We start from the raw sequence: 23743 nt of genomic DNA on the forward strand, positions 1-23743 counted from the left end.
CATTACCAGGGAGAAAAGAGAGGCTCACAATGGACCCTAATGGATCCAACACGAGAGATTAATCCCAGTGACTCCCAGGCCAGTACTCTTTTGAGGATTCTGGGAACTCTGCAGTATCTTCCAGTCCCTTTGGCTCTTTGCAAAAATGAGAAAATGTTATGTTTCCCCAAGGAAATTATCTTTGTTTTTCCTTTTTTAAACTTAACCCCCTTCTCACATTTTGTGTGTGTGCGTGTGTGTGTGTGTGTGTGTGTGTGTGTGTGTGTGTGTGTGTGTATGTGCATGTGTGCGTGTGTGCATGCACACCTGAAAGTAAAGAACAATCTGCAGGAGTCAGTTCTCTCCTTCTACCTGTGGGTCCCAGGGATCAAACTCAGGTCATCAGGCTTCACAGCAATCACCCACTGAGCCACCTCGCTCATCCAAATTATCCTGTTTTTAATGTATAGTTAACTCTGAGTGCAATTACAACAGAGAAAGAACAAATGAATTGATGTACAATTGGACAACTTGGGTAGCTCTACCCAGGGAATCTTTCCCATATCCCAGTGGTTATCTTCCCAACAGTGTGCATGGGGAGACCCCATCTCTGGATGTGATGGTTCACACTTGTAAGCCCAACACTCAAGCTGCTGAAACAGGAAGATTGTCTCAAATTCAAGGCCACCTCATACTATATAGTGAGTTCCAGGACAACCTCAGATACTTGGCTACAGTGTATCTCAAAATACAAAATTCCTATCTCAAAAATACAAAAATAAAAAAATAAAAATCCTTCTGCCTCCACCTCCATGTGCTGGGATTGTAGTTGAGAACCACCACACTGGGTCTTATGAGTTTCTGAGGACTTAACCCAGGCTCTCATGCAGACCAGCCACGAACTCTGTGAACTGAATTACATCCTCAGCCCCACCCCAACCCCCTTTTAAGGCCTTGCTCATGCTAAGTATTCAATAATGAGTTATAGCCACTCTTAATTGCTCAGCAGTGAGGCAGCCAATCTCCCATGAGCATCAAGAAACAAGGACTTCCTTCTGGTACCTGTGCAGATATCATGCCTTAAAGTCACCAGCAAAACTTAGCAATGCCACTGGGTGGATCAAGTCTGACTAGTGAGGGCTATGTGTACAGCCTCCCTTAGCTTCAGCCCCCCCCCCAACACAGAATGCAAGAGCAGAATACCATCAGGGTTAATAAATGGCTTTATTTGCCTTGTACAGCATCAACTTTCTTACATTCTCAATTAATTTGCCATTAAAGTGCCAGACATTTCCTTTATCACGATGACATTTGTTAAAAGAAATCAGAGTTTTTCTCAGAACATGGCAGTCATAAATGAACACTTTTCTTACCAAACCCAGAATGGAAGCCCTTCACATTGACCTGGTGGGTTGGACAGTTTGCAAACAGATTCAAATCCCCCTCTCACCTTGAGCACCAAACTAGGCTGGGACTAACACACCTGGGGATTAAAAGTCATGCTACAGATATTTGAGAAACACCACCCACTGGCTACCACCTCCTCTGAGCCATGTCAGTGGGCTGCTATTTGTACACATCCAACCTTCAGAGCAATGAAGACCTGCAACCTTTTATCTCACCCTTCCTTACTCACAAAAGCCCCCAAAGTCATTACAATGAAAAAAAAAATGGGTTTCCATTACCCAGGTACTAACAATGTTCAGTAAAAATAAGGATGATAAACACAGAAGCTTGCTTAGTAAACACGAGCTCTCAGCGTTCAATGCAAAAAAAAAAAAAAAAGAAAGAAAAGAAAAAATAAGAAACAAAAAACTGAAATCTTAAGGCAAATACTGTTGACTTTGCACATGGGCCGGATGAATTTAGAACTCTTTACCTAGCTGCAGAGTCCCAGGGGCCTAGAGGCCCTTGGTTTGTCAGCCCTTGCCACTGATAAAGGCAAGATCTTTGCATTATTGCTGAGGCTGTTGGGGTGTTTCTCTTTGGCGTTTATATACAAACACACCCAAGGCTGATGTATTCTCATATATATATATATGTACACACAGACAAGGCCCACTACTCTTTCTTTGTGGAAATTGATAGTTCTACCTCAGGAAGCTGGATGCCAACCTTCGTCCCACTGTCGTTGCTAGAGGAGGAAGACAGCCGGGACTTCTTTGAGGCCAAGGACACGCCACTCCCCTGTAACTTGACTGCCTCGTCATCACTCCCAGTCACCTCATAATGACCTTTGCTCTTTGACCCCAACCCACCAAAGGTACCAAATTTCAGCTTCCCATGTTTGCCTTTAGCTTCTCCACCTGCAAACTCCAAAGTCCCAGTTGGGGTGGAAGGCGCCGAGAACTCCCTCTCATCACTGAAGGAGTTGGAGCGGTGTCTTGGCTTCTTACTTTTAAAGAGGGAGAATTTGCCTTTCGGTGAAGATGCTTCAGCGTCTGCTTCTCCTTCCAGAGAGCCCAAGCTGGCCTTTGAGCTCTTCAGGTCCCCTTTGGACCCAGAAATGGATGCTTCTGGTGATCCGGTAACACCGCCTTTCCCTTTAGGTTTGGAAAAATTAAACTTGGGCATTTTGATTTTGGATTTTTTAAGTTTTACTTCAGACTCTTCCCACTCGCCTTCTCCTGCACCAGCCTGCACATTGGCCTCTACTTTAGGGAAATTAACATCCACCCCTACTTCTCTGCCAACGAGCTCACGGCCAGAGAAGGTAAATTTGGGGATCTTCATCTTGGGGAATGTTACTTTTCCAGATCCACTTTCCAAGTGACCTTGAGGCCCAGACACACTCAGCCCAGGACCTTGGAGTCCAATCTGGCCTCCTTTCACACCTCCTTCTATCTTTGGTCCTGAGAAATGAAGGTTCCCAGCAAGTTTAGATGTATCCAAGTTTAGAGAGGAGGAGACTTGGGGTCCCTTCCACTCAGCCCCAGAGCCTTTGACACTCATATGCCCTTCACCCAGGTTGATATCTGGGACACCGACACCCCCTGAGACATCTATACCTCCTTTGACTTTGGGGCCCTTCAAGCTGACACCAAAATCTGACTCAGGAGATGCTGTGTTAAAGGAAGGCCCCTTGACACTGAGATCAGGGACAGCCCCATGGAGACCTATTCCTGAACCTTTCAGATCTCCTTTCATTTCAGGACCAGAAAGCTGCCCCGTTGGGAGTTTCACATCACACCCAGAAGCCTTAACTCCAGGCATTTGGAGATTTCCTTCTAGGCCTTGAACACTGACACCCGGAAGGCTTCCCCCAACTGTTGGGCCTTTTAATTCACCAGCGGCCCCGAAGCCCCCCTTCACTTTTGGTCCTTCCATGTTAAAGTCCATGCTCGGAGCTGAGATCTGGGGCCCCTTCAGGTTCACATCCATCCCTGGCCCCCTTAGTTCTCCACAAACTTGTGGCCCCTTGATGTTAATGTCCAAGTCGGACCCCGGAGTGGAGATGCCGAACTGAGGCAGCTTCATGTGGGGAAGTTTGATACCACCTTCTGAGGCCTCCAAGCTGAGATCGGGAGCACCCACAGATACTTTAGGGCACTTGATGTCCCCAGACATAGCCAGATCTCCCTGTAGGCTTGGTCCCTTCAGTGTCACATCTGGTGCCCCCACATTGAATGCTGTTGTGGCATCAATCCCTGACACTTTCACACCATCTCCCCCTATCTGTACTTTTCCACCAACACCTTGGAGGTCAAAACCTGGAGCATGCACCTTCATGCTGGGACTGGATGTGTCCAGATCTCCCTTCAAACTTGGTCCTTTCAAGTTCAGGTCAAGATCAGGCCCAGAAACTTTTGGCATAGAGAGGTCCACCGAAGGCAAGTCCACTCCTGGGCCTTTCAGAGACATATCAGGCCCTTCAAACTTCAAGCCTCCTTCAAGAGAGGGCATCTGGCCACAGATCTCAGTGCCTCCACCTTCCATTTTCACACCAGGGGCACTGATCTTGGGCAGTGAAAACTTAGGGAACTTGATTTTTCCTTCTGGACCTTGCAAATCTATGTCAGGTCCTTCCAGTCCCACACTGGGAGCATCACCCTTTATCTTTGGTCCTTTCAACTTAACATTCACATCAGGTATGGAGACTTGAGGAGCAGAAACACTGAACGAGGGTGCTTTGATTTTGGCGTCAGAGCCTTCAATATTGATGTCAGGTGTGTCCAAGTTTGCCTGAACCTTAGGACCTTTCAAGTTGCCCTCTATCTTTGGCCCTGAGACATCCACGCCTGGCACCTTGAACTTGGGAGCCTTCACATGGATATCAGGAGCTTCCACATTAATCCCTGGTGAAGAAATATCCAGATCAGGTACCTTGATTTCACCCTCCAGCTTGGGGCTAGGTAGGGAAGCCTCTGCTTTAAACTTAGGTGACTTGATGTCAAATTCTACATCTGGGAAGTACATTTTCCCAAACATGGTTTTCTTGACCTTGGGAGACTTTACATCAACTTTGAGTGCAGCATCAGGCCCTGCAACACTGGCATCCACCTCAGGAGTCTTGAGACTGGCATCAATCTCGCCTCCAGGAACATTCAAATCAAATCCTTGCTTTTTGGCCTTAACTTTAGGGCCACTCATGTGAATTTTAGGCATTTTAAACTTGCTTTTCTTGCCCTTTCCACCAATACTTACTTCAGGAGTCTCGACACTCAGCTCTGCTTCAGGGACAGTCACATCAACTGATGGTGTCTTGATGTCAGCTTTAGGGCTTTTGGCACCAAATCCAAACTTGGGTTTCTTAAACTTTGGAATTTTAACATCTGGCCCCTCGATATTAATATCTGGGCTCTCCATGTGGACATCTAGGCTTGGAGTTTCTAAATCAACTTTGGGCCCCTTGAGGTCCACTTCACCACCTCCTAACTTAGGCCCAGAAACTCCGATTGTTGGTGTCTTCAGGTGCAAATTAACATCAGGCCCAGTGACTTTAGGAGAAGATACATCCAGGGACGGCATCTTCAAGTTAGGGCCACTAAGTTTAGCATCAGGGCCTTGAAAATCTAGACCTGGACCTTTCAGGTCTACTGCAGGTCCTTTGAGACTACCTTCAATCTTAGGAATAGACACGTCAAAGTCTCCTTTTACTTTGGGTCCTTTTAACTCCAGATCTACATCAGGCATAGATATCTTTGGAGCCTTGATGTTAATCTCAGGCATCTTGAACTTGGGGCCCTTCAGTTTTGCATCTGGACCTTCAATATTCACATCTGGAACATCAATGTCCACCTTGGGTCCTGAGACATCAATGTCAGCCTTGGGCAGGTTCACATCCACTTCAGGGCCCTCTCCTTTGAAGCCAGGCATGCTGAACTTGGGCATTTTCACCTTGGGCATCTTCAGGTGCCAGTCTGGACCATGAACATCCACATCTGGAACATCAATGTCCACTTTAGGGCCTTTGATGTCAACTTCAGGAACTTTAATCTCACCTTCCACTTTGGGCAGAGACATGTCCACATCACCCTTCACTTTGGGACCTTTCAAGTTGAGATCAATGTCTGGCATGGAGATCTTGGGGGCTTTGATGTTCATTTCAGGCATCTTAAACTTGGGGCCCTTCAGTTTTGCATCTGGACCTTCAATATTCACATCTGGAACATCAATGTCCACCTTGGGTCCTGAGACATCAATGTCAGCCTTGGGCAGGTTCACATCCACTTCAGGGCCCTCTCCTTTGAAGCCAGGCATGCTGAACTTGGGCATTTTCACCTTGGGCATCTTCAGGTGCCAGTCTGGACCATGAACATCCACATCTGGAACATCAATGTCCACTTTGGGGCCTTTGATGTCAACCTCTGGGCCCTTGAGGTCTCCTTCCACTTTGGGCAGAGAAACATCTACATCACCCTTCACCTTTGGCCCTTTCAGGTTCAGGTCAACTTCTGGCATTGAGATCTTGGGTGCCTTGAGGTGGAGATCAGGCATTTTAAACTTGGGGCCCTTCAGTTTCCCTTCTGGGCCATGAATGTCAATGTCAGGAGTGTCAATGTCCAGTTGGGGGCCTTTGACATCCACTTTGGGACCTTTCAAATCCCCTTCTGGTTTAGGAACCGAAATGTCCAAATCTCCCTTTATCTTAGGTCCTTTCATGTTCAAATCTATGTCACTCATGGAAATTTGTGGGGTTTTGAAATGGACATCTGGCATTTTAAATTTGGGGCCTTTGAGTTTTCCTTGAGGACCCTCAATGTCTATCTCTGGCCCTTTGAGATCACCTTCCACCTTAGGCAATGCAAGGTCCACATCTCCTTTTACCTTGGGTCCTTTAAGGTTTAAGTCAAAGTCAGGCATGGAAATCTTGGGAGCTTTAATATGCATGTCTGGCATTTTAAATTTGGGTCCCTTTAATTTTCCTTCTGGACCTTCAATATTGACATCAGGAGTGTCAATATCCACACTGGGACCCTTGATATCAATTCCAGGGCCCTTTAGTTCACCTTCCATTTTAGGCAAGGAAGCATCCACATCTCCCTTCAGTTTAGGACCTTTCAGATGCAAATCAAAGTCAGGCATGGAGATCTTTGGGGCTTTGATGTTCATTTCAGGCATCTTAAATTTAGGACCCTTCAGTTTTGCATCTGGACCTTCAATATTCACATCTGGAACATCAATGTCCACCTTGGGTCCTGAGACATCAATGTCAGCCTTAGGCAGGCTCACATCCACTTCAGGGCCCTCTCCTTTGAAGCCAGGCATGCTGAACTTGGGCATTTTCACCTTGGGCATCTTCAGGTGCCAGTCTGGACCATGAACATCCACATCTGGAACATCAATGTCCACTTTGGGGCCTTTGATGTCAACTTCAGGAACTTTAATCTCACCTTCCACTTTGGGCAGAGACACATCCACATCACCCTTCACTTTGGGACCTTTTAGGTTTAAGTCAATATCAGGCATGGAGATCTTGGGTGCCTTGAGGTGGAGATCAGGCATTTTAAACTTGGGGCCCTTCAGTTTCCCTTCTGGGCCATGAATGTCAATGTCAGGAGTGTCAATGTCCACTTTGGGTCCTGAGACATCAATGTCAGCCTTGGGCAGGTTCACATCCACTTCAGGGCCCTCTCCTTTGAAGCCAGGCATGCTGAACTTGGGCATTTTCACCTTGGGCATCTTCAGGTGCCAGTCTGGGCCCTGAACATCCACATCTGGAACATCAATGTCCACTTTGGGGCCTTTGATGTCAACCTCTGGGCCCTTGAGGTCACCTTCCACTTTGGGCAAGGACACATCCACATCTCCCTTTAGTTTGGGACCCTTGAGATGCAAATCAGGCATAGAGATCTTGGGGGCTTTGATGTTCATTTCAGGCATCTTGAACTTGGGGCCCTTCAGTTTTGCATCTGGACCTTCAATATTCACATCTGGAACATCAATGTCCACCTTAGGTCCTGAGACATCAATGTCAGCCTTGGGCAGGTTCACATCCACTTCAGGGCCCTCTCCTTTGAAGCCAGGCATGCTGAACTTGGGCATTTTCACCTTGGGCATCTTCAGGTGCCAGTCTGGACCATGAACATCCACATCTGGAACATCAATGTCCACTTTGGGGCCTTTGATGTCAACTTCAGGAACTTTAATCTCACCTTCCACTTTGGGCAGAGACACGTCCACATCACCCTTCACTTTGGGACCTTTCAGGTTGAGATCAATGTCTGGCATGGAGATCTTGGGGGCTTTGATGTTCATCTCAGGCATCTTGAACTTAGGACCTTTCAACTTTCCTTCTGGTCCTTCAATGTTTACATCAGGGCCTTCAATGTCCACCTTGGGTCCTGAGACATCAATGTCAGCCTTGGGCAAGGTCACATCCACTTCAGGGCCCTCTCCTTTGAAGCCAGGCATGCTGAACTTGGGCATTTTCATCTTGGGCATTTTCAGGTGCCAGTCTGGGCCCTGAACATCCACATCTGGAACATCAATGTCCACTTTGGGGCCTTTGATGTCAACCTCTGGGCCCTTGAGGTCACCTTCCACTTTGGGCAAGGACACATCCACATCTCCCTTTAGTTTGGGACCCTTAAGATGCAAATCAGGCATAGAGATCTTGGGGGCTTTGATGTTCATTTCAGGCATCTTGAACTTGGGGCCCTTCAGTTTTGCATCTGGACCTTCAATATTCACATCTGGAACATCAATGTCCACCTTGGGTCCTGAGACATCAATGTCAGCCTTAGGCAGGTTCACATCCACTTCAGGGCCCTCTCCTTTGAAGCCAGGCATGCTGAACTTGGGCATTTTTATTTTGGGCATCTTCAGGTGCCAGTCTGGGCCCTGAACATCCACATCTGGAACATCAATGTCCACTTTAGGGCCTTTGATGTCAACTTCAGGAACTTTAATCTCACCTTCCACTTTGGGCAGAGACATGTCCACATCACCCTTCACTTTGGGACCTTTCAGGTTGAGATCAATGTCTGGCATGGAGATCTTAGGGGCTTTGATGTTCATTTCAGGCATCTTAAACTTGGGGCCCTTCAGTTTGCCCTCTGGACCTTCAATGCTAACATCAGGAATGTCAATGTCCACTTTAGGGCCTGTAATATCCATCTCTGGGCCCTTGAGGTCACCTTCCACTTTGGGCAAAGACACAGCCACATCTCCCTTCAATTTTGGACCTTTCAGATTCAGATCAAAGTCAGGCATGGAGATCTTAGGAGCTTTGATGTTCATTTCAGGCATCTTGAACTTAGGACCCTTCAGTTTTGCATCTGGACCTTCAATATTCACATCTGGAACATCAATGTCCACTTTGGGTCCTGAGACATCAATGTCGGCCTTGGGCAGGTTCACATCCACTTCAGGGCCCTCTCCTTTGAAGCCAGGCATACTGAACTTGGGCATTTTCACCTTGGGCATCTTCAGGTGCCAGTCTGGGCCCTGAACATCCACATCTGGAGCATTAATGTCCACTTTGGGGCCTTTGATGTCAACCTTTGGCCCTTTAAGATCCCCTTCAAGTTTGGGAAGAGAAACATCTACATCTCCTTTTACCTTGGGACCTTTCAGGTTTAAGTCAATGTCAGGCATAGAGATCTTGGGGGTTTTGATGTTCATTTCAGGCATCTTAAATTTGGGGCCTTTTAAGCTTCCCTCTGGACATTCCACATTGAGTTCTGGGCCCTCAATATTCACACTGGGACCTTCTATATTGATGTCTCCTTTTGGTAAATCCATAGCCACATCAGGTCCTTCTGCTTTGGAGCCAGACACACTGAATTTGGGCATTTTCATCTTGGGCATCTTCAGATTCCATTCTGGACCATGAACATCCATATCAGGTGCATTAAGATGAACTTCTGGTGCTTTAATATCCACGTTGGGACTTTTAAAGTCTCCTTCTAAATTTGGGCCTGCTACATCTAAGTCTCCTTTAACTTTAGGACCTTTCAAATTTAGCTCCACATCAGGCATAGAAACTTTGGGAGATGAAATACTCAGGAAAGGCATTTTAAACTTGGATCCTTTCACTTTGCCTTGGACTTCAACTTCTGGAGCATTAATATCAACTTTTGGAGCTGTTACATCAACATCTGGCTTTTTAATTTTGACATCCATGTCAGGTGTCTGAACTTTGGACCCAGAAAAATTAAATTTAGGGAGCTTAAAACGAGATTTCTTTGATTTTCCTTCGATATTAACCTTGGGAGCAGAAATGTCCACTTCTGGGCCCTTCACATCCAACTTGGGAGTTTTAATGTCACCCTCCAGTTTGGGTCCAGAGATATCAACATCTCCCTTAAGCTTTGAGCCCTTTAAATTCAAGTCAATTTCAGGCATGGAGATCTTGGGCATGTTTACATGCATGTCAGGCATTTTCAGTTTGGGACCTTTTAATTTGCCCTCAGGACCATGAATGTCCATATCTGGAGCATTTATATCTAATTTTGGACCCTTTATGTCAAGAGAAGGCCCTTTCAAATCACCCTCTACATTTGGAAGTGAAACATCCACATCTCCTTTCACTTTGGGGCCTTTAAGATTAAGGTCCAAATCAGGCATTGAGATCTTAGGAGCCTTGATGTTCATCTCCGGCATCTTGAACTTAGGACCCTTCAGTTTTGCATCTGGACCTTCAATATTCACATCTGGAACATCAATGTCCACCTTGGGTCCAGAGACATCAATGTCAGCCTTGGGCAGGTTCACATCCACTTCAGGGCCCTCTCCTTTGAAGCCAGGCATGCTGAACTTGGGCATTTTCACCTTGGGCATCTTCAGGTGCCAGTCTGGGCCCTGAACATCCACATCTGGAACATCAATGTCCACTTTGGGGCCTTTGATGTCAACCTCTGGGCCCTTGAGGTCACCTTCCACTTTGGGCAAGGACACATCCACATCTCCCTTTAGTTTGGGACCCTTGAGATGCAAATCAGGCATAGAGATCTTGGGGCTTTGATGTTCATTTCAGGCATCTTGAACTTGGGGCCCTTCAGTTTTGCATCTGGACCTTCAATATTCACATCTGGAACATCAATGTCCACCTTGGGTCCAGAGACATCAATGTCAGCCTTGGGCAGGCTCACATCCACTTCAGGGCCCTCTCCTTTGAAGCCAGGCATGCTGAACTTGGGCATTTTCACCTTGGGCATCTTCAGGTGCCAGTCTGGACCATGAACATCCACATCTGGAACATCAATGTCTACTTTGGGGCCTTTGATGTCAACTTCAGGAACTTTAATCTCACCTTCCACTTTGGGCAGAGACACGTCCACATCACCCTTCACTTTGGGACCTTTCAGGTTGAGATCAATGTCTGGCATGGAGATCTTGGGGCTTTGATGTTCATCTCAGGCATCTTGAACTTAGGACCTTTCAACTTTCCTTCTGGTCCTTCAATGTTTACATCAGGGCCTTCAATGTCCACCTTGGGTCCTGAGACATCAATGTCAGCCTTGGGCAAGGTCACATCCACTTCAGGGCCCTCTCCTTTGAAGCCAGGCATGCTGAACTTGGGCATTTTCATCTTGGGCATTTTCAGGTGCCAGTCTGGACCATGAACATCCACATCTGGAACATCAATGTCCACTTTGGGGCCTTTGATGTCAACCTCTGGGCCCTTGAGGTCACCTTCCACTTTGGGCAAGGACACATCCACATCTCCCTTTAGTTTGGGACCCTTAAGATGCAAATCAGGCATAGAGATCTTGGGGGCTTTGATGTTCATTTCAGGCATCTTGAACTTAGGACCTTTCAATTTTCCTTCTGGTCCTTCAATCTCAATGTCTGGCCCACTCAGGTCCACATTTGGCCCTTTGAGATCTCCTTCCAATTTCGGAATATCTACATCAACTTCTCCCTTTATCTTTGGACTCTTTAAGTGAAGGTCAATGTCTGGCATGGAGATTTTGGGAGCTTTAAAGTGCATGTCTGGCATCTTGAATTTAGGACTTTTCCATTTACCTTCTGGGCCTTCCACAGCTACTTCTGGCATGTCGGCATCCAATTTGGGGCCCTTGACATCCAGTTCTGGACCCTGTAGTTCTCCCTCAATCTTTGGGACTGAAACATCAATATCTCCTTTGATTTTAGGACCCCTTAAGTTGAAATCAACATCAGGCATGGAGATCTTAGGGGCCTTGAAATGCATGTCAGGCATCTTAAACTTGGGACCCTTCAGCTTCCCTTCTGGCCCCTCAATGCTCACATCTGGGGCCTCAATGTCAACTTTTGGCCCTGAGACATCAATGTCAGCCTTGGGCAGGTTCACATCCACTTCTGGGCCCTCTGCTTTGAACCCGGGCATGCTGAACTTGGGCATTTTCATCTTGGGCATCTTCAGGTGCCAGTCTGGCCCATGAACATCCACATCTGGGGCACTAATGTCCACATTAGGCCCTTTGATGTCCACATCTGGCACTTTCATTTCACCTTCTAGCTTGGGCACTGTCACATCCATATCCCCCTTGACTTTGGGGCCTTTCAAATGCAAGTCCACATCAGGCATGGAGATTTTAGGAGCCTTGAAGTGCATGTCAGGCATCTTAAACTTGGGGCCTTTCAACTTTGCATCAGGACATTCCAGATCAACATCAGGCATTTCCACATCCACTTTGGGGCCTTTTAATTCTCCTTCCAGTTTGGGCACTGTCACATCCACATCCCACCTTGACTTTAGGGCCTTTCAAGTGTAAGTCCACATCAGGCATGGAGATCTTAGGAGCCTTGAAATGCATGTCAGGCATCTTAAACTTGGGACCCTTCAGCTTCCCTTCTGGCCCCTCAATGCTCACATCTGGGGCCTCAATGTCAACTTTTGGCCCTGAGACATCAATGTCAGCCTTGGGCAGGTTCACATCTACTTCTGGGCCCTCTGCTTTGAACCCGGGCATGCTGAACTTGGGCATTTTCATCTTGGGCATCTTCAGGTGCCAGTCTGGCCCATGAACATCCACATCTGGGGCACTAATGTCCACATTAGGCCCTTTGATGTCCACATCTGGCACTTTCATTTCACCTTCTAGCTTGGGCACTGTCACATCCATATCCCCCTTGACTTTGGGGCCTTTCAAATGTAAGTCCACATCAGGCATGGAGATTTTAGGAGCCTTGAAGTGCATGTCAGGCATCTTAAACTTGGGGCCTTTCAACTTTGCATCAGGACATTCCAGGTCAACATCAGGCATTTCCACATCCACTTTGGGGCCTTTTAATTCTCCTTCCAGTTTGGGCACTGTCACATCCACATCCCCCTTGACTTTAGGGCCTTTCAAGTGTAAGTCCACATCAGGCATGGAGATCTTAGGAGCCTTGAAATGCATGTCAGGCATCTTAAACTTGGGACCCTTCAGCTTCCCTTCTGGCCCCTCAATGCTCACATCTGGGGCCTCAATGTCAACTTTTGGCCCTGAGACATCAATGTCAGCCTTGGGCAGGTTCACATCCACTTCTGGGCCCTCTGCTTTGAACCCGGGCATGCTGAACTTGGGCATTTTCATCTTGGGCATCTTCAGGTGCCAGTCTGGCCCATGAACATCTACATCTGGGGCACTAATGTCCACGTTAGGCCCTTTGATGTCCACATCTGGCACTTTCATTTCACCTTCTAGCTTGGGCACTGTCACATCCATATCCCCCTTGACTTTGGGGCCTTTCAAGTTTAAGTCCACATCAGGCATTGAAATCTTTGGGGCCTTGAAGTGCATGTCAGGCATCTTAAACTTGGGGCCTTTCAACTTTGCATCAGGACATTCCAGGTCAACATCAGGCATTTCCACATCCACACTGGGGCCTTTTAATTCTCCCTCTAGCTTGGGCATTGTTACATCCATATCCCCCTTGACTTTGGGGCCTTTCAAATGTAAGTCCACATCAGGCATGGAGATTTTAGGAGCCTTGAAGTGCATGTCAGGCATCTTAAACTTGGGGCCTTTCAACTTCGCATCAGGACATTCCAGATCAACATCAGGCACTTTCACATCCATACTAGGGCCTTTGACATCAATTTGAGGACCTCTGAGATCAGCTCCCATTTCTGGCACAGAAGCATCTATCTCTCCTTTCAGTTTGGGCCCCTTCAAATTCAAGTCCACATCTGGCATGGAGATCTTGGGAGTCTTGATATTCAACTTGGGCATCTTAAATTTGGAGCCTTTCAGTTTTCCTTCTGGTCCTTCAATATCTAAGTCAGGAGTATCAATGTCCACCTTAGGCCCTGAGACATCAATGTCAGCCTTTGGTAGATTCACGTCTACATCTGGACCCTCTCCTTTGAAGCCAGGCATGCTGAACTTGGGCATTTTCACCTTGGGCATCTTCAGGTGCCAGTCTGGCCCATGAACATCCACATCTGGGGCATTAATGTCCACTTTGGGGCCTTTGATATCCACATCTGGAACTTTCATTTCACCTTCTACCTTAGGTACAGTCACATCCATATCCCCTTTGACTTTGGGGCCTTTCAAGTGTAAGTCCACATCAGGCATGGAGATCTTAGGGGCCTTGAAGTGCATGTCAGGCATCTTAAACTTGGGGCCCTTCAGCTTCCCTTCTGGACATTCAATATCAATATCACCAACATCCACATCCATCTTAGGGACTTTAACATCAACTTCAGGACCTTTCAAATCTCCTTCTACTTTTGGAAGAGAAACATCTACATCACTTTTCAGTTTAGGTCCTTTCAGATTAAGCCCAACATCAGGCATAGAGATTTTGTGTGTCTGTATATTCATGCTCGGCATCTTGAACTTGGGACCCTTCAGTTTCCCTTCTGGAGCTTCAATATTCACATCTGGAACATCTACGTCCACTTTGGGTCCTGAGACATCAATGTTGGCCTTCTGAAGATTCACATCCACTTCAGGGCCCTCTCCTTTGAAGCCAGGCATGCTGAACTTGGGCATTTTCACCTTGGGCATCTTCAGGTGCCAGTCTGGACCATGAACTTCCACATCTGGAGCATCTACTTTGGGTCCTTTGACGTCAACAGCAGGAGCTTTTATTTCTCCTCCCACTTTTGGAACTGAGACATCATATTCTCCTTTCACTTTAGGGCCTTTCAAATTCAAGCTAACATCTGGCATGGATATCTTCTGAGGCTTTATATTCATTTCTGGCATCTTAAACTTTGGTCCTTTTAGTTTTGCGTCTGGACCTTCAATATTTACATCTGGAACATCAATGTCCACCTTGGGTCCTGAGACATCAATGTCAGCCTTGGGCAGGCTCACATCCACTTCTGGGCCTTCTCCTTTGAAGCCAGGCATACTGAACTTAGGCATTTTCATTTTTGGCATCTTAAGGTGCCAGTCTGGGCCATGAGCTTCAACATCTGGAGCATCAATGCCAACTTTGGGCCCTTTAATGTCCACATCTGGCACTTTCATTTCACCCTCTACCTCAGGCAATGATACATCCATATCTGCTTTTCCTTTGGGCCCCTTAATATTCAAGTCCACATCAGGCATGGAGATCTTAGGGGCCTTGAAATGCATGTCAGGCATCTTAAACTTGGGACCCTTCAGCTTCCCTTCTGGCCCTCAATGCTCACATCTGGGGCCTCAATGTCAACTTTTGGCCCTGAGACATCAATGTCAGCCTTGGGCAGGTTCGCATCCACTTCTGGGCCCTCTGCTTTGAACCCGGGCATGCTGAACTTGGGCATTTTCATCTTGGGCATCTTCAGGTGCCAGTCTGGCCCATGAACATCCACATCTGGGGCACTAATGTCCACGTTAGGCCCTTTGATGTCCACATCTGGCACTTTCATTTCACTTTCTAGCTTGGGCACTGTCACATCCATATCCCCCTTGACTTTGGGGCCTTTCAAGTTTAAGTCCACATCAGGCATTGAAATCTTTGGGGCCTTGAAGTGCATGTCAGGCATCTTAAACTTGGGGCCCTTTAGCTTTCCTTCTGGTCCCTCGATGCTAACATCTGGGGCCTCAATGTCAACTTTAGGTCCTGAGACATCGATGTTAGCCTTGGGCAGGTTCACATCCACATCTGGGCCCTCTGCTTTGAACCCGGGCATGCTGAACTTTGGCATTTTCATCTTTGGCATTTTCAGGCTCCAGTCTGGGCCTTGACCTTCCACATCTGGTGCTTTAATATCTACCTTCGGACCTTTGATGTCCACATCTGGAACTTTCATCTCTCCCTCTATTTTTGGTGCAGACATGTCTAGATTTCCTTTCATTTTGGGTCCTTTGAGATCCAGGTCCACATCTGGTAGAGACATCTTTGGAGCCTTGAAATGCATCTCAGGCATCTTAAACTTAGGGCCTTTCAACTTCCCTTCTGGTCCCTCAAGGTTCAAATCTGGAGCACTGATATCTAGCTTTGGTACAGAAATGTCCATATCAGCCTTGGGCATGTTCACATCCAACTCTGGGCCTTCTCCTTTGAGACTAGGCATGCTGAATTTGGGCATTTTAATCTTTGGCATTTTCAGGTTCCAATCAGGACCATGAATGTCAACATCTGGAGCAGTGACATCTACTTTTGGGCCTTTCAAGTCTCCTTCAACCTTTGGCATAGTGACATCAAACTCTCCTTTGACTTTGGGACCTTTCATATGCAAATCCACATCAGGCATGGAGATCTTTGGGGCCTTGATATCCATCTCAGGCGTCTTCAGCTTAGGACCCTTCAGCTTTCCTTCAGGACCTTCAATGTTCACATCTGGAGCTTTAACATCTACCTTGGGTCCTGAGACATCAATGTTGGCCTTAGGGAGATTTACCTCCACTTCTGGACTCTCTGCCTTGAAGCCTGGCATGCCAAACTTGGGCATTTTTATCTTGGGCATCTTCATGTGCCATTCAGGACCTTGAACATCCACATTTGGGACATCAATGTCCACTTTGGCACTTTTAAGTTCAACATCAGGAACTTTAATCTCACCTTCAGCCCTTGGCACTGTGACATCATATTCTCCCTTTACGCTGGGGCCTTTTAAGTGTAAGTCCACATCTGGCATGGAGATCTTTGGAGCTCTGATGTTCATTTCAGGCATTTTAAACTTAGGTCCTTTCAGCTTCCCTTCCGGTCCTTCGATGCTCACATCTGGAGCACTGACCTCCACCTTAGGCCCAGAAATGTCCATATCTGCCTTGGGCAGGTTCACGTCCACTTCTGGGCCCTCTGCTTTGAATCCTGGTACACTGAATTTGGGCATTTTCATCTTGGGCATCTTCAGGTCTAGGCCACGAACATTCACTTCTGGGGCATCAGTGTCTACTTTGAGGCCTTTCAGTTCCCCCTCAAGCCTTGGTGTTGTTACATCATACTCTCCCTTCACTTTTGTGCCCTTGACATGTAGATCTACATCAGGCATGGAAATCTTTGGAGTCTTGACACTCACTTCAGGCAGATTAATATCAGGGCCTGTAAGTTTGCCCCCGAGACTCTCCATGTTGGCACTTGGGGTTTCTATGTTGACCTTGGGCCCTGAAATACTGATGTCTCCTTTGGGTACAGTCACATCTACATCTGGGCCTTCTCCTTTGACTCCTGGGACACTGAACTTGGGCATTTTCATCTTGGGCATTTTCAAGTTCCATTCTGGGCCATGAACTTCCACATCTGGAGCACTGATATCCATTTTGGGGCCTTGGACATCAAGTTCAGGGCCTTTGATTTTCCCTTCTACTCTGGGTAGCGTGACATCTACACTCCCTTTCCCTTTAGGTGCAGCTACATTTAAGTCTACATCTGCCATGGAGATCTTACAGGTCCCTATTTTTCCAGAAGGGCTGCTGAGCTTGGGGCCTGTTAAGGTCCCCTCTAAGTTTGGTGTCTCTATACCCATTTTGGAGCCTTTAACTGCCACCTGAGGGCCTTTAACATCACCTTTCACCTCAGGAGCAGATACCTTCATATCTCCTTTCAGTTTACAGGACCCAAGGCTCAGGTCCACATCCTGCATGGAGATTTTAGGTTTCTGGACAATCATTTCAGGAGTCTTGACTTTAGCACCCTTCAGCTTCCCTTCTAACCCACCAATAGCAATCTCAGGCTGACTGGCATCCCCCGAGACCCCAGGGAGGGTCACTTCACCTGTGGGCAGTGTCACATCAATGCCAACTCCCTCTCCCTTTGAACCTGATGCAGAGAATTTAGGGACTTTCATCTTGGGCATATTCAGTTTGGCCCCTAGCCCATGAACATCAACATCAGGGCTTCCAACTTCCACACTGGGACCAGAGATGCTGCCTCAATTTTGGAAGCACAGGCATCCATTCCTATGTTCCCCTGCAGCTTGGTACCTTTCAGACCCACATCACTCTCAAGTGATGGCCCAGTGATTTTGGGACCCTTCAGCTTCCCCCCAAGACCCTCAGTGTTGACTTCCAGATTAGGAGCCTGGATGCTACCACCAATGGTCAAACCTGGCTTGTCACCCTTATGCCCCACAGAGAATTCAGGTGCAGAAACACTCAGCCCTGCCTCTGGTATCTGGCCCTCCGTGCCTGCTGAGACACCAAATTTTGGCATCTTCATGGTAGGAATTTTAATTTTCCCAGCATCACCACTCTGGAGGGATGGGCCCTGGACCTCTACTGAGCCAGTCCCAAGAGAAGACGAAATGTCCACTCCTGGAACTTGGATCCCTCCTTTCCCACCCGAGTCCAAGCCTTTCGCACTGACATTGACACCAGGGCTTCCCACCTTTATCCCAGGCACAGTGACCTGGAATTTTGATTGGCCAGCACCCTCGAGCTCTGGTCCTGGAGCAGAAATGGCACCTGCCTGGATATCCATGGCAGAGCCTGTGGTTGGAGAAGCTGCCCCCGATCCCGAGGGCAGTCTGATCACCGTCTTCCCAGACTGGATTTCCACATCTGTGTTGGAGATTTCAGTCACTTCATGCTTTGGTATCTTAATCATGAACTCGGGGCTGCTGATGTCAATGTCTTTCACTCCTTCCCGACCGGTCACATCCACAGTGTAGGCTGTGACCCTTCTGGTCACTGTGATGGTACGGCTCTGGGTCTCCCCAAGGTCCCCTTCTACTCCATCCTCCGACCTCAGGCGTGGCTTGATCTTTGTGGTATAGATGCGCTGGTAGTCCTCATCATCCCCGCTCTGCAGAAAGACATGCCCGGCAGAGGTTGCAGCAAAGCCCGCCTGAGTTGGCAGATGCCTGGCTGCAGCCCAGCCAACAGCAAGGTTGCCTGTTTCTAACAGAGGTTCAGAGAGCCTCCTGGGCACAACAAGGGGACTGAAGAAAGGGGCTGACAGTCACATCACAAGAGGAAAATAGAAACCATTTGGAAGAAAATTCTGGTAAGCAAAGGTTATGGCAGGGTTAGGAAATATGTAGATTCCTGAACTGTGCTGCCCAGGAAGAGACTCTACCACCCAGTGATACTTCCAATCAACCTGTCCCAGGGACCCATTCCAACCAGGCCCTTCATTCTTCAACTTTCAACTCACTGGCTTGCTTGTTTAAGGTCTCCCAGGAGCCTTTGCACACGGGAAAGCATTTGTGAAGCCTGATGGCCTGGCTGTGTTTGGGTATGCTTTCGCTTGGAGGATACATGGTTTATTCAATAAGCAAGCCATGAGAAGTAAAGAAGCATTTCCCACAAGCACTGTGCTGCTCATCCTCTCACTCATGGGATGTAGAGAGTCAGGTTGAACACCAGTGAAATCATTTCAAAGGCTCTTGTAAAGCAGCCGACCTTCCTCTTGGCGCCTAAGCCCCCACTGCTTGGGTGGGTTCCCACGCCATGGCACAGTCTCAAGAGACTGAAGGAACACGACACTTGTAAGAACAGAATCAGCCATACGCACATAACATAATCAGGAAGAAAGCAACCGAGAGCTGTCGTAAGAGAAAGCGGAGAGATGAAACAGGAAGGAACTAGCGGAGGTCCAGGAGAAACAGAAGGCTCAGGAAGTGAGGCCAGGAGGCCACCGGGATCATGGGGAGCTCAGAGCAAAGGTGGGTTACCAGGAACTCACCAGAACCACCTCGGAGCTCCGGGAGCTGAAGACTTCATGGGTCCAGGTCTGTCCAGGCTCAGGGGAACGGTCCCCCTTACGGTGCAACTTCAAGCCAACCGTGTGATGCCCCATGGTGTTCAGCAGCTGGGTCACCTCACCAGACTGCAGGTTGTCAAAGTAGATGGTGGCACCCACAATCTGGTCCCCTAAGTAAGGAAATGCAACAATCAGATAAAGACCGGCAGGTCTCAAGAAAGCACCACCTAGCAAGCACTAAAACTGACTTTCCTTTGGAATATCATGCAGGTGTGGTATTGCCCGTTCATTGTACAGATGAGGAAATGGTAGCTTAAAAGGCCAACGATTTTACACAAAGCTGCAGAGTTGGTGAGGGGAGCAGAACCAGATCTGAAGACAAGGTCTCCAGGACTCCTCATAATTGCCTCCCCTCAGATTCACAAGCAAGACAGAGTAGGCAAAGAAGAACAGGGCTTGGGTACTGACCATGCTTATGCTGCGGACCCAGGCCTTCCACATCCATTTGATTGCTTCTGCCCTGCCCTCCCGCCTCCCGTCCTCCCCTTTAGTAACCTCTCTCACCCCAGTCACTATCTTGGGGAGACTCACCCTCTTTGACCACCCCAGTGCGGGCCGCCGGGGAGTTCTGCATCACTTCCTGTACAAAGACTCCATCGTCCCTCTGGGCAATGGTCAGCCCATGGGAGCCACTGCCCTGCCAGTTAGGCAGCAGCAGCTCCCGGGTTGTCTCCTCTTCCTTCTCCATCTGGGATGAGGTGAAGAAACAAGAACTCTGGTCATGGGGGACACGGAGGGCAGAAGAGCATGAGAAAGCCAGAAACCTTCGGTGCTATGCACACCCCGGGAATGGAACCCAAGCGCCATGTCCCTGCTCCCTCAGCCCTGGCTCACCTGCCAGGTGAGGGGCTCCTCGGGGAGAAGGGTGATCTGTATCATGTTTTTCCACTGTGGAAGTTCTCCCAATGCACAATAGAGACTATAGAAAGGGGGTAGCCGGCCCTTTGACCCACCCAGGGCCAGTTCCAAATGCTGCATCAAGTACCCAGCATCCCCCATGCTAACCTCCATCCCTCTGCACCATCCCACCGACTAACCTTTGCAGGACTCTGTTCAGGAGCGAATGCCTTGCCAGGGGCCCGCCCCTCCTTCTTCTCTTCTTCTGTCAGTCTCTGTCTTTTTGGGAATCTCGGTCACACAACCTAGGGAAAATTCCATCATGATGCTCACATTTGGCTTTTCGAAACCTTAATGAGCTGCCACCCAAATGACAGAGAGATGCTTTTCCCCAGGCCAGGCCAAAATGACAGTCAGGTCCCCACTACAGTCAGCAACTCCATGACTCTGAGGCCTATTGCCACAGAAAAACGAGGTGAAAGGAAACTTAGACCAAGTCTCCCCCACTGGCTGCATCCTCCTCGCTATAGGACTCTTGCCAAGGACACTTGACCTTCTGAACCTATGTTTCCTTGACTGTGAACATGGAAACAGTTAAGAGTTCCATACAGAATGAAAGAAGACAGCAGCTGGTCCACGGAGGTCCCAGGACACACACATACCCATTCATCATTCTCTTTAATAGCTGGTACCACTTTGTAAGCAGAGAGATTGAGACTCTGAAAGGCCAGCTTGCCTGGTGTGCACACAAAGAGAGGGATGGCGCTGATACCAGGCTCCAGCCTGTTTCTGTGGGTCTTTCTCCTCTGCCACATTGAGTCTCCCTTTCTCACCAATGCAACTGTTCTCCAGGCACAGATGGTGCTCCCCCACCCCACTGACAGTGGCTCAGCTTACCATCTCCCGCCTGGCCCTCAGGACCAAAGGGAACCCTTTCTAGTTGGAAGCTCCAGAAACCGTGCTCCTAGTAGTGGCCCTAAACAAAGACAACCCCAACCTACCAGGCTCCCAAACCCAAAAGACTGAAGTAAAGCTGAGCCCAGCTCAGGCCCGTGATGAGCCAAGGCCCATGTGGTTGCCCACACTGGGCCCTGAGCCAGACCCCATAGGAAAAGGCATTCCTCCTTGTCACCGGATGAGTTATCAGCTGCAGAGGTACCCTGGGAAGGCACCCGGAAAGATGGTAGATATAGTGATGAACTATAGCCACCCACACAAAATGGCACTTCCCGCCATCTAAAGCATACCTGTGAAATTGTATGAGGCACTCTATAAGTTGTGGTGAGCCTCACCCAAAGCCCCACCCTGAAACTGTTTACATCCAGAAATTAGTCAACCAATCAATAAATGCATGCATACTGTTCACCTCCTGTATGTCCAAGTCTGTACCAGATACTGTAAAGGATACCAGGCAGGGGCAAACCCAGCCCAGCCCAGCACTTAATTGTACACTGCATTCAACTGTTACCACCCATCACTCATGCATCCTCTAGACATTTACTGAATGCGCTCCCTGAGCCAGATACGGAAATTTAAAAGACTTAGAGGCCTGTCCCGGTACAAATGATAAGCAAGGACTCTGGGTGTGACCAACTGGGCTCCACAATGTTCCAGAAGTCTTAAGAGGCTTCTCAGGGCAATGAAATATAAATGGGGCATCCAGGGTGCTAGAACTGGCCTCTGTGAAGGGACTGTGGCTCTTAGAAAATCCATGGCACTTAGCAGGTCCAGTTTCAGGCCGATACCAACATGGACAAAATATAAACACAAAGCTAAACCCCAGATCCCCACACCTGTTCTCAAACTCGACAAACTCATAAATGCAGTATTTACCAGGAGCCTGCTTGACAACACAGGTACTGGCTAGAGTGTGAGCACAGACAGGAGAGAGGCCTGCCGGCACAGGTTTGAGCTAGGGAAACACCCCCTCCCTTCCCAGCAGGCAGAAGAGGCCACCTGAAGAGGAAAGTCTTACTGACTCTTCCCAACTTGAAACTGGCGCCTGCTGCCCCTGCCCCGGACCAACACTGAGAAGCCAGCCTGGCGGTCGGAAGCCAGGCAGAAGCAGGGAAGGTAAAAGTCTCTAGCTTGGACCTCTAAGAACCGAAGCTGCCCCTTCAGGTTTCCCCAGTACCCCTGGCTTCCTCCTTGTGCAGGGCCCCTTGCTCAGCCGCGCACCCTGGTGCTGAGCCAGCACAGGAGAAAGAGCCAGCTCACTCACCCACACAGCGGCCCCACCCTGCCCCCTTCCAGGGTGAGTCACTGCAGTCTGTAGCAACAGCTCCAGACATGCACAGGGTCACGCCTAAAACCTCGTCAACTCGATGGCTCCTAGGCCGGGCCCCCAAGTACCAGAGGGGCTGGGGCTTCCCACTTCTCTTAGACTGAGCCCTAGGACAAGGGTCTTTAGGTGCAAAAGTACTGAGGACCCGACAGGGACTTGGCATAGGCTACCGAGAGGAGACGTCATTCTGCAAAGTTCTCAACCACTGAGAACAGGAATCGCTGGATTCATGCTATACATTTTGGCCCTGCTCGGCTCTGTTATCCTGACACAGGCAGGAAGGGGTCCCTTCTTATCAAATCTAGGCCTGAAAGGCATGGGATGCATAGGAGAGGTGAGAGGCCATGGTGGGAGCGGCCTTGTTTTCGGCTTCTGGGCCCCAGCTCTTGGTCAGTCCTCCACCAAAGGAGCCTGTAGCAAGCCCAGATGTGCCTCCCTCCCCTCCCACATAGTTCGGTGAAGTCAGGCCTCCAGGGAAATCCAAAAGAAGGTCTTTGGGGGCTGGGGGAATTCTTCACAATTCACTCATCACAAGCCTTTGGGGCTTGAAGAGAGTCAAATGTGTGCTCCTAACATGGTGGTCACATACGGCTATTTAAATTGAAACGGATTAGTCTGGCATAGTGATACACACCTATCATCCCAGCACTCAAGAGGGCAAGCAGGAAGGTCTAGAGTTTAAGGGTGGCCTGAGCTACATGAGAACCTGTCTCCAAAAGCCAAAAATAAAATAATTTTAGGCAGATAGTTAAATTATTGTGGTATTTTCCCCCTAGGGAAAAAGGATGAGCTCAGAACTCTTGCCGCTCTTCCAAAGAGCCTGAGTTCAGTCCTCAGCAGCCATGTCAGGCGGCTCACTACCACCTAGAACCCCAGCTCCAGGGATCCCATGCTCTCTAGCCTCCACATATGTGGCATACACAGGCCCATAGGTGTACATATAAATAATTAAATTTCCTTTTGCTGTTGTTGATGTTGTAGTTGTTTTTGAGACAGGGTTTCTCTGTGTAGCTGCCTGGCTGCCAGGCTGGCCTCGAACTCAGAGATCTGCCAGCCTCTGCTGGGATTACAGGCGTGTGCCACCACCACCTGGCTTAAAGTCATCAGTCCTTTTTTTTTTTTTTTTTTTTTTTTTTTTTTGAG

General features: G+C 48.4%; 1 protein-coding gene across 1 annotated transcript in view; it reads right to left on the reverse strand.

Annotated features, from left to right (window-relative positions):
* Positions 1-1184: 1184 nt before the first annotated feature.
* The window catches only part of Ahnak (AHNAK nucleoprotein), a 30319-nt gene continuing 7760 nt past the window's right edge, over positions 1185-23743 (reverse strand). Inside the window, 9 exon segments of the mRNA XM_028857949.2 lie at positions 1185-10382; positions 10385-10765; positions 10768-12094; positions 12096-14971; positions 14974-17649; positions 17652-18519; positions 19402-19589; positions 20011-20167; positions 20517-20621. Of these exon segments, the coding sequence (XP_028713782.1) occupies positions 2041-10382; positions 10385-10765; positions 10768-12094; positions 12096-14971; positions 14974-17649; positions 17652-18519; positions 19402-19589; positions 20011-20167 (16815 nt within the window). The 5' untranslated portion in view covers positions 20517-20621 and the 3' untranslated portion in view covers positions 1185-2040.

This window comes from Peromyscus leucopus, chromosome 1 (assembly GCF_004664715.2).
Source record: "Peromyscus leucopus breed LL Stock chromosome 1, UCI_PerLeu_2.1, whole genome shotgun sequence".
NCBI lineage: Eukaryota > Metazoa > Chordata > Mammalia > Rodentia > Cricetidae > Peromyscus > Peromyscus leucopus.